This window comes from Canis lupus, chromosome 34, assembly GCF_011100685.1.
Source record: "Canis lupus familiaris isolate Mischka breed German Shepherd chromosome 34, alternate assembly UU_Cfam_GSD_1.0, whole genome shotgun sequence".
Lineage (NCBI taxonomy): Eukaryota > Metazoa > Chordata > Mammalia > Carnivora > Canidae > Canis > Canis lupus.
The window spans coordinates 19,903,282-19,914,698 of NC_049255.1; the positions used below are offsets into that span (position 1 = coordinate 19,903,282).

At 43.1% G+C, this 11,417-nt stretch overlaps 1 protein-coding gene across 7 annotated transcripts in view; it reads right to left on the reverse strand.

Annotated features, from left to right (window-relative positions):
• The window catches only part of MASP1 (mannan binding lectin serine peptidase 1), a 61,276-nt gene that overhangs the window by 31,906 nt on the left and 17,953 nt on the right, over nucleotides 1-11,417 (reverse strand). For all 7 annotated transcript variants that reach the window (XM_038583661.1, XM_038583658.1, XM_038583656.1 and 4 more), the window contains 3 exons: nucleotides 3,219-3,396; nucleotides 1,529-1,660; nucleotides 599-795 (listed from right to left, as the gene is read on the reverse strand). In XM_038583661.1, the coding sequence (XP_038439589.1) occupies nucleotides 599-795; nucleotides 1,529-1,660; nucleotides 3,219-3,396 (507 nt within the window). The remainder of the gene's footprint in view (nucleotides 1-598; nucleotides 796-1,528; nucleotides 1,661-3,218; nucleotides 3,397-11,417) is intronic.

The window sequence follows — 11,417 nt, forward strand, 5'->3', positions numbered from 1 at the left end:
TCGGACCAGGAGATAATGGGCATTGGCCTGGGATGGAGTCAGTGGGATGGAGAGAAGGAAGTAGGTACTATTAGCTGATCTAGATTTCCTGACTCCCAGACTCAGTTCCTTTCTGTGCCTCTAACTCTTTTTCTTCCATCTCCAAGGACCAGGACTCCTGAACCCTCATGTGGTGACTTCTACAATCCTGGATGATATCTCCGTCTTGTCCCCCTTATTGTGGATGGGGGGGAAGTGAAGCCTCATGAGATTAAGTGTCTGGAGAAGGCTCACAGCGTAGCTCCGGGGATACTTTGTGTGATAAGCAGAATTTTAAGATGGTCCCTATGACCTTCACCTCTGGTGTTACTTCATGATGATATCATGTAACATGGCAAAAGAGATTTTACAGGTGGCTGAGGAGCTAGTGTTCAATCAGGGAAGGTCCCTAGGCTGGATCTGATTAAGCTGGTAGATGCTATTTTAACTAATTACCTTTTGGGAAGCAAGAGGCTTGGTCCCCTATCCCGGGAGAAGGCAAAGGGCCAAGAATATCAATTTTCCCAATTCAGCCAAGATTTCCCAGTATCCCCAAGGCCAACATCCACTGTAGGCTTACCTTGATGTAGTCATAGGGGCAGGGCACCTCAGGATGATCCTCAATGTCGAAAATGTCCTCGAACTGCAGGCTGACCATGAAACCCTCCTCTAGCTCTATCGTGTAGAAGCATTCTGAGCTCTTAGGGTAAGGGTTGGGGAAGTCAGGGCTGGTGATCACGCCTGTCCTCTGGGTATAGACGTTGTCACTGCACTCCACTGTGGAACACATACCAGAGCAAAGTGACACACCACAACCATGGCTAGGGCAACCCGTTTCTTATCTGTTACTGTACAATTTTCTCACTAGTCCTGAGCAGCAAGCAGGGAAGACATCACTATCCCCATTTTATTGATGGGTAGAAGCCCTCATGGAAAATGGCCAAAGCCTTCCATTTCTCCATCCCTGCTCTACCTGGAGAGGACATCAGGGTGGGCATATGGATGAGACATGAAACAAAGATAGAAGGAATAGGGCATTTTCTTGCTGTCTCTCTTTGCCTCTCTCCTCCCTCATCTTTCCTTTGGACTGAGGTTCTCTTGATCACAGAGGAACTTGGGAGGCCATAGGAGTGAAAAGAAAAAGAAACTGCTGGGTGAGGCCAAGCTTATGGCTCAGAGTGATGGGACTGGTAAACCCGTGTTTTCCCATAACTTGGCCAGCCCGGGTACCTACAGTAACCAGGAGAGCCGAAGTTGCTGCTATCCAGGGAGAAAGATGGCCTAGAGCCTAGGGATTCTGAAATGTGGTCCTTTGAAAACCTGAACCCGGACTTCCTGGCTGCTAGGCATTTCAGCATCTTCATCCATGTGGTATCTGAGGCAGAGCTCTCTGGCTTCATTTTTAGTTATTCCTATTCCATATGTACCCCTCTTCTGAGCCTCCCCTAATCTTATTGGGAAACTCAGCACAAAATGGTGATATATATACAGTGTCATCTCTGGGGCCCACCTCGGCAAGTCCTGTTGTCTGTGTGGAGGAGGTAGCCAAAGCGGCAGGAGCAGTAGTAGCCGCCAATGTAGTTATGGCAGTAGTGGTCACAGGACAGCTCCTCATCCTCTCGTTCAGTGCACTCGTCCACATCTGCAGGGCAATCAATCCACGGGTGAAGATGAAGACAACAGCCAACATTTACAGAGCATGTAGTATGGGCCTCTCCCTGTGTTAGCCTCACACAAAGCCCAGAAGTAGCCATTACTTCCATTTACAAATGAGGAGACTGGAAATCAGAGCAGCGAGGCAACTTCCCAAGATGACAGAAAGCCAGGTTCAAGGCCAGGCAAGCTGACCCCTGGTGGTGCTAGTGCCCTCTAACAGTTGTGACAATAGCAAGCAGGACTTACCATCCCCATTCCACAGATGATGAAACAGAGACTTGGGGCCTTTAAAGAACTTACTCCAACTCACAGAGATGGTATGTGGTGGAGTCAGCATTCACACCCAGGTAGGCTGGCTCCAGAACCCACTCTTTACTTCTAGTCCATGCTGCCCCTTTCTTTCTATGTCCCACTTCCCTGGGCAGTGGCAATGTAAACGTTAAAAAAAACTATGCTCTCAACCCAATTTAAAGATTTCATGGTACGTTTTTCCCCAGCAAATATAGGAATGGCCAAAAAGCACATGAAAAAGATGCATGACATCACTAGTCACCAGGGAAATATAAATTAAAACCATATGAGGTACCACTACATACCCCACCAGAATTCTAAATTTAAAAAAACTTAAAAATTGACATCAAACTGTCATTTGTTGGTGAAGGAATATAAAATGGTGCAAAAAAACTTTGTAAAAGGTCTAGCAATTTCTTATAAAACCAAATATACACCTGTCCTATGATCCAAGGATTCTGTTCTTAGATATTTACCCAATAGAAGTGAAAATATATTTTCACAAAAAGTCTTCTACAAGAAAGTTCATAGAAACTTTATTAATGGGAGCCAAAAAAAAAAAAAAATGGATAGAGTGCAGGTGTCCATCAATGGAAGAATGGATAAACAGACTGTAGTATAGTCATTCAATGGAAAATTACTCTGCCAGGAAAGGAGCAAATTTCCAATGCATTGCAACATGACTGAACCTCAAAAACTTTACACTAAGTAAAAGAATCCTAACTTCCAAAATATATTCTGTGTATGTTCATCTACATGAAATTTAAGAAGACGCAAAATTAATCTATGGTGGAAAAAAATTGGAACAATTGTTGCCTCTAAGGGAGATAAGAGCAGAGTGTGATTGGGAAGGAGCATAAGGGAACTTTCTGGGTTTAACAGTAAAGTTCAATATCTTGTTAGGGGTTTGGGTCACATGCAAATATAAATTTTTCAAAACTCAACAAGTGTGCCTAAGGTTTGTACCTTTCATTGAATGTAAATTTTACATTAAAATAAAAAAATTGTGGGTAGATATTGAACTTTAGCAAAATGATATGCATGCTGAAATATTTAGGAAAAAGTTTACTGTTGTCTGCAATGCACCTTGAAATGCATCAAAAAAGGATGGACTGATGGATAGATGGAGGATAGACAGATGGGTAGATATGTGATAGAGCAAATGCAGTAAGGCAGTAAGAGAGCATAAGGTACTTTTAGTCTTTAGAGAGAAAAGGAGATCTCGGGATGAGCCACCCTCTTCTCCAACATACCCACAGCCATGTAGTGGGCATCAAAGCCCGTGAATCGCTCCTCATTGGAGAAATCTGACCGGAAAGTGATGGACATGAAAGAGCCGGGGGAGAACACGACTTCCTGGCCGGGGGTCTGCTCTGTGTCTGTAGTCTCCCTGCCACAGAAGGTTGCCAGCACCTGCTCTTCAGTTTCTACCTTTGGGATCAAAGAGAGAGGGAACAAGATGAGTTGCTTCCCAAATTAGCTTCCCTGATGGTCTCCAGGAGAAAAGAGGGAGAGTCTGTTTATGAGTAGATCAGGGATAGAGATAAGGAATTCGGGATTCTGGGCCTTGAGGAAAGATACCATACAGGTTAAGTCTCTGGGGCTGTTCAGTCACCGTTTCATTCATTTGTTTAGGCCCATCAGGAGTAGCTTGGCATTTATCATTCCTATTACTGGCTTATTTGTTGAAAATAACTCAATATTAGAATTCAGAAAGAGATCACCTCACTGATAGATTCCACATGCAACAGAAACTGACCACATTTCCAAAGAAGAGAGATAAACTTCAGGTCATTCATTGAGCATTCAGTGTGTGCTGCCCGTGAGCAGAGCATGGGAGCTGTGCATGGGGAGGCAGTGTTCAGAGGGACGCAAACACAGACAGGGCTATTATACAGTGTGACAAGTGCTTTAATGGGAACACAAGTGCTGGGACTGCACTCCGAAGGAGATGAAAGATCCCATCAGAATGGAAACTGCAGGAGAGCGAGACTTTGTTTTCTTTACAGATGTGTTTTCAGTGAGCGGAGCAGGATCTGGCGCATAGCACTTACCCAACAAATGTTTGTTGTCAAGAACTAAAATGCAAGGCTTGTTCTGAGAACAATGAGAAGCCAGGGAGTCTGTGGGGATTATAGCAGGAGAGGTTGAAGAATAGGTTGAAATGACATTATACTGTCTTTGAATGCTATCATAACACTACGCGACTCTTAATTCTGTGAGTAAAGATACTGAAAACTTTTGAGCAGGGAAATTGTGTATTTAGAACTATATTTAATAAATAGTTTTAATAATTCAGAAATGACTGGGTTCATCCCTGAAACAATTGTGTTTGTGTTAAGACTCAGAGGCAAAAATGACCTATTTGCTAAAAGAATTCCCTACTTTGGAAAAGCTAGAGACCCTGTGTAAATTCAGAGACCCAAGTAGAGATCCTAAACTGGCTGCCTAAAGCTGATTTTGTGTGAATTTGGTTTGGGAAACAGTGTGATAGCTGGCTGATCTATTTATTTGACTATGAACGCTTGGCCTACCTACCGCTCTTACCATTTACACTAACTGGGTTCTTTTAAGGTTGTATTTGTGTTTGCAAGCTCTAGATTGACATTTTAGCCAAGATGCATGAGAAAATCTTTTAGCAAGAATGATTCTGCTGCCTTTCAAAGTCATTAAAGGAAAAGTTCTCAAAGCCTCTGCCTATCTCTAGTAGCTTCTAATGCATTCATTGTTTTGTTCATTAGCTTAGTATGTCAGAAGTATCTTGACATTTGACACTTCTGTTTTGAAACTAATGATTTATTTATTTAAGATAAGTGGGAGTTTTAAAGAAAAACAATTTGCCCTGGCAACAAAACACAAGGACAATTAATCACTAACTTTGGGAATTGAAGTGTAAACAGAAGATGAGATCATGGCTTTGCTGTTTATTCCTCTTCTCTGCAGATACTAGCCAAACTCACACCAGCCTTTTTAAAGTAGAATGTACCTATCTGCACACAGTCACTTCCTTGACCACCACGGCTGATTTGTTCTTTCGCTTACCTGAGTTTCCTAGATAGCTGAAGTTTTACCTGACTATAATTAATTTATCATCATCATCATCATCATCATCATCATCATCATCATATTTGGCGTAATGCTTTATAAGGTGCTTTATACAAATCCCTGCTTTCTTAGGTGAAACATGCTAACCCTCTTTGGTGATCCGGGGACCTTTTTATGAATGTCAACCATCTTGGGGATATTGTGTTGTGTGATGTTACTTGCTCTGCATTGAACATCCCCAGACTATAACGCCTTTGCAATTCTTATGTCTCCTTTATGTAATGTTTTATTTTGTGTCTTTTTAAAATCAGTTAGCTGATATATGTTATAAAATAGAATCTCATTGAGCTGCTCTTATTAGAACTTAATAAAGATAAGACTAAATAGTTTTAGTGTGAAGGCCTAGGAAAGGCATGAAATTGGGTACAGGTCTTGGTGACTTCTGCTTTGGAGTAATATAAGGTAGATGGACCTGGCAGTTAGAGGTCATGAGCTTATTCTTGACTACCATAAACAGTTATATGGCCACCTCCTCTCTAGCTCTCAGTTATCCACCTGATAGAACAGAGTTTTGAACTAGCTGAGCTATATGTTCTCTTCCAATTCCGACATACTAGTATTCTAACAAGTCACCATACCCACACATTCGATAGGCCAACTAGAAGATGATGAGCAGGAGTTTCAACACAGTGATTGCTTTCTGTTGAAGAACTTGATGAACTCGAACTTCTTCGTGACCTATAACCATGTAATACCAGGTCAGTTATTTAATGAATAGTGACGCCTTGAGCATTAACACCTCCAGACTCACAATTCCCTTCCTGTACTTTGATATCCCCAAAGTCTTTGTAGCATGGACACGTTCCATGTAGCTACTCTCTGTAGCTTGGACACTTTCATGTGAAAGCAACCAGGGGAGGGGTGCCTGGGTGGCTCAGTGGTTGAACGTCTGTCTGTGGCTCAGGGTGTGATCCCAGGATCCTGGGATCGAGTCCTGCATCGGGCTTCCCTGCAGGAAGCCTGCTTCTCCCTCTGTCTAGGTCTCTGCTTCTCTCTGTGTGTCTCTCATAAATTAATAAGTAAAAGCTTAAAAAAAAAAAAAAAGAAACCAACCAGGGATAACTTAGATCGGGGGAGACCTAATGAAAGTCTGTGATAATAAACTCTCTTATAAATTCCTGGATAAAGGACATTTTCATGATGGCAGATAAAACAGTCATCCCATACAGAGCCACACTATTGCAGAGAACAGGTAAGCATGTTTTGGCTGAAGCCCATGGGAACATCTGAGACATCTACACCTTTAGGAGCAGGGAAGAGAAGGCCCTGGAATCCTGGGAATTCAGCCTACAGCTCAGAATAGAGTCTTGGAATATCAGAACTGAGGAAACTGAGGTCCAAAGAAGGCCAGTGACTTGCTCAGGAGTAGAGAGATAACCACAAGCATTTCCTGATACAGTTTTACTTTTGGAACTATTCTGACCCTGAAGAAAGGAACCCACCAACCCAGAGAATACATGACCAAACACATAGGCACTTTGCCAAACAAATTTTCTGGCTCAAGGGCCTCTTCAAACTTTATCTTGGGTTCATGGACTGTCTCCCAGAGAGGATGTGGCTCAGTGACAGCTCCAGCCATAACCCAAACAGAGGGGTCACTGACCTTGGTTAATATTTGCAGCCCCTGCTATGAATTAAAACATTCTACAAAAATCATTTACCTCTGAGTATAGGCAGAAGATTGAGTCCTGGCTTCTGTTTGGACTGTCCCATTTCTAGGGTCATCATATTAACATGATGGGGGGAAGTACCTTATCAAATGAAGACACAAAATTCATAATAGAGAACTATCTGGCCAGGGATCACAGACTCCTCATTTTTCTATTTTTTATTATGGCAACCATATCCTTTCAGGCTATTGTTATTTAGGGCAGCAACACATGGATGCATGTCCTCAATTTGTTTTCTTTCAACTCAATTCAAAAAATATTTATATACCAAATTCTGTCTGGACTACAATGTGGAGGATGCCAAAAATTACTTATTTGTTGCATGAGCTTAAAGAGCAAGTCCCCTGCCTCTGGGAATGTGAAATTTAATAGGAGAGTAAGATAAGTACTCAAATGGGTATGTGTCAGGGCATAGTTATTGCAGTGAAAGATAGGAATCTCCAGGGGTTAAAGGAGGAAAAAAAATTACATCCAGCTGAGGGAAATCATAAAACATTTAGGAAGAAGAACATTCTTTGAGCTGAGGCCTGAAAGATGAGTAGGACTTAGGGAGATGGAAATAGTAGGTGGAGGGTAGGGGGTAGCAGGAAGAGCTTCCAGGCCGAAGGAATAGCGATGTCTCAGAGATATTCAGAGTCTCAACTGTCCCTTCCTTCCCACTACCACCTGTCATAGGAAGGGGGTTCTATTGAGGACAGGGAGATGGGGAGAGAGATCTAAGGAGGAGAAGCCAGAGTCTGTTTTCTATGAATTTTCACCTTAGTAGAAACAACAAATTTGGCAAAGAACAAACTTTGGCAAAACTAAGGCAGGGCTGAGACACTTTGGCCCAGTTTCTGTGGGAGGACCATGGTGGCTGCTCTCCATGTGTCTATAAAGTCATCTCATCAGAGATTAATACTGACAGCTCTCCACCAGTCCCTGGAGCAATGTATGGAGGAGGTAGCTCAGGAATGAGTGTTCTCATTTTATTGAGGAAAATCTTGAAGCCCAGCTAATTTAAATGAATTAGGCCAGGTTATTATCTATCAAGTGGTGGTTTCAGGCCCGGGATTGTAGCCTAATTTCCTGGCCAATAGCCTCCTGCTCCTTTAAGGCTTGAGGCAAACAAACAAAGACTGTCATACAGATCTAAATACCTCAAGGCTTTGCTTGTCAGTGTTCCCAAGCTAAATCTTGGAGCTTCTCCGATCTTCTTTGGGCCTTTGAAGTGCTTTTCAGAATTAATTTAGTCAGATATTCAGGGAGTGTGCTGGATTGTCCTGCTGTTGATTTAGTTAATCTGGGAACTACATTCCCCAGAATCTCCCTTCTTGTATACTTCCAGGCCAGAAGAGAAACTTGTGTGAGTTTAGAACACAACAATCCTTACTCTCTGCAGGGTGTTTTGTGATCAGATACCAAGATGGACAGGTGTAGATGTGCCCATTAGGTTCTAACCTGTCTCACTTTCCTCCACTCTACATCCAGTGCCTCTTTCCAACAACTGGCTCTAATGACCAACAGTGGCCTAAACATACCACCGCTTGTAGATGGACCCACAGATGTGGGAGTTGCTCAATGCCAACAGCTTCTCACAGAACTCCTCATGGGCCCCCTTCACAGGCCCACTTTGGCTCCTTAGATGCTCTTGAATTCTCACATTCCCCTGCAGATGTCAACATCTGCACCCATGCCAGGGCTTCAGGAACACTGATTAGTGACTGATCCTCTTAATTCCAAGCCCTGCCCTTCACAGCCCCAGCTCCTCCTCTAGTCATGTGATTTCTGATACCCAAAATAGCCATTACCTCCCAATCCTCACAGAGGATCTGCCTTCCTCACTGAACTCTGGCTGATACAGTTACTAGAGCCAGAAGTCCAGTGTTGTAGTAACAATTAAGACCTGTGGCTTGGGTTTTGGGATTGTCAGCAAGTAGAGGGTAAAAAAGCAGTGAGCTATAGAAAGCTTGCAAAGGCACTGGAGTCACTTAGTGGTGAAACGTTTGGCACAACTCCCCATGGCCACATAGAAGATAGAAAAACGTACACAATAAACTTGTGGATCTGCTAAGGAGATCTCTAGGCAATGTTGAAAGTGTCAGTATGTATTTCTAGCTGTATATGGCAAGGTACTTCAGGAAGAAGTAGGTCTTCAGTGTGTAAGCCTGTGACTTGCTTTGACAAAAGGCATGTGATATGCAGAGATATGCCACTTCCAAGGGGCCCTGTAGCTCTTTCAGGCATCAAGGGGTCTTGTAGCTCTTTCCCATGTGAAATAGTGCCCTGAAGCCTCCATGTGAGGAAGCCCTGCCAGGCCTACTGGAGATGAATCACCCCAGTTCAGGTCTCTAGGCCAACCAGCTGACAGCTACCACCAACTGCCAGACAAGTGAGTGAGGCCATCTTGGACTTTCTAGATTCTCAAGCCTCTACTGGAATGGCCTTGGGCATATCCAGCAAAAGCACCATCCTGCTGAGCCTATCCCAAACTTCTGATCACAAGATCTAGGCAAACGTAATGGATGTTGTTTTAGCTACTAAGTTTTAAAGTGGTTTGTTGCACAGCAAGAGATATGCTATGGGGTATAGGAAGCAACTTCCGACAAAGGGAAAGATGGACATTTATGAACTGACACTTGGAGAATTTCAATCTCATGGGTTCTCGAGGCCTTGAAAGTTACTTAATCTAATTTCTTATCTTTGTACCACACCTTATAGCAGTCATGTATAATGGTAGAAAACCAGAAACAATGTAAATATTCAATTTTAAGAGAGCAGTTAAATTAGCCTTAACTTAGTAACCATTAGGCACCCATTACTTATCACATTAATGGAGAATTTGCAATGATCTGAAAACTTTCCTAGTAGGTTATATTAAGCAAAAAAAAAAGGGGGGGGGGTGGAAAACCCATGTACATGGTGAAATTACAATTATGTTAAAGGAATACAAAAATAAAAAGGAGAAGGAATTAGAGCTAACTGTTAACAGTGGCTAGTTGAACTACAGGTAATATTTTTTCTCTGTTTTTATATTTTAAAAGTATTTTGAAAAGAAACCTGAACCCCCCCCCCCCCCAAAAAAAAAGAAACCTAGACCCACAACTACTTCCCTCTATAGCATAAACTCAGTTAGTTGGGGTGTAAATGGATGGATGAGAGGAGACAGAAGAGTCCCTGTTGTGGAGTTCATGAAGACTTTGTGAGAAAGAAGAGGGGGGGGGAAGAGAGAGAGAGAAAGAGAGAGAGAATGTGTGTATATGAGAGGTGGGAGGGATTGGGCATTTAAGACTGTTTGCGGTAAGAACATCACTGCTCTGTTTTGGTTTCTCAAGAGGGAGTTGAATTGTGAATTGCTTTGAATTTTAAAGTTTTCTTTTTTTAATGTAACCCCTTGCTGAGACTGGATCATGAGGGACATCATCTTTATATGAGTCATACATGAGTCTTCACCAATTATTACATGCTGGGAAAATCACTTAAATTCTCTGTGTTGTAGGTTGAATTGTGTCCCTGCTGAAGTATATACAGTTAAATCTTAACCCTTGGATTTGACTTGACCTTATCTGGAAACAGGTCCTTGCAGACGTAATCAAGATAAGATGACATCATGCTGGCTTGGGGGTGGGGGGACCCTAATCCAGTGATTGATGTCCTTATAAGAGGGACATTTGTTCACAGAGACACACACAGAGCAAAGTGTGAAGGCAGAGGGAGAGATTGAAGACACTGCTGCCACATAACAGGGGATGCCAAGGATTGGAAACAAGCACCAGAAAGCTAGAAGGGGCAAGGAAGGATTCTTCCCTAGAGCCTTCAGAGGAAGCATGGCCCTGCTGACACTTTGATATGAGACTTCGGGCCTCCAGAACCGTGACATAATATATTCTTGTTATAGGCCATCTAGTTTGTGGTACTTTGTGATGGCAGCCCTAGGATATGCAAATACTCTGGATGTAGGTTTTGTCATCCGTGACACAGTGACAGCAATAGTGGTAATATCACAGGACTCTTGTGAACATGACATGAACTAATACTCATAAAATACTTAGAAGGGCCCCTGGGATCTAGTCAGCACTCAGTACCTCGGTGAGAAGAACAGGACTGCTGAGGTTCCATCATCCGAACAGAGCTGCTTCTGGACTCCTTGCTAGGTGGGCATGGGTAATTTCACAATTTGAAGAAGAATGAGAGTCTGGAACTGTCCCTGGATCCCCTCTGGTTTCTAATTCCTAATCTCACTGAAGCCATCAGCATAGACTCCTTTCCTGCGAGGACTCCAGAACCCTCTTAGTCCTGCCACTTCATTTGGCAGGTGGTGTCTGTCTTAGGTTCCTTTAGCCCTCAGGGGAGCCTCCTGGCAATGCTGGGAGGTGGGTGACAGGCAGAGGACAGGCAAATGATACTGATCTCCCAGAGGAATGTGAGGGATCTCTAAAAGCTTTCATCCCACAAGAGAATGTAAGTCCAGGAATCTCCTCACTTCCCTATGTTTCAAAGGATTGCTCTAGATGTGTGAATTTAGGTCAGTGATTCACTCACAGCCCCAGCCCAGGACTTCTGACTCAAAAAGGAGTGCTCTGCCCTTCTGGGGTTGCGCTCTCAGTAAGTCTGTCACCTCCAGGGACTGGGCCAGGGCTCCACAGCCCAGTCTTGCTATTTTACCCACTTGCCTACATTTCAGTTAAAGATCATGAG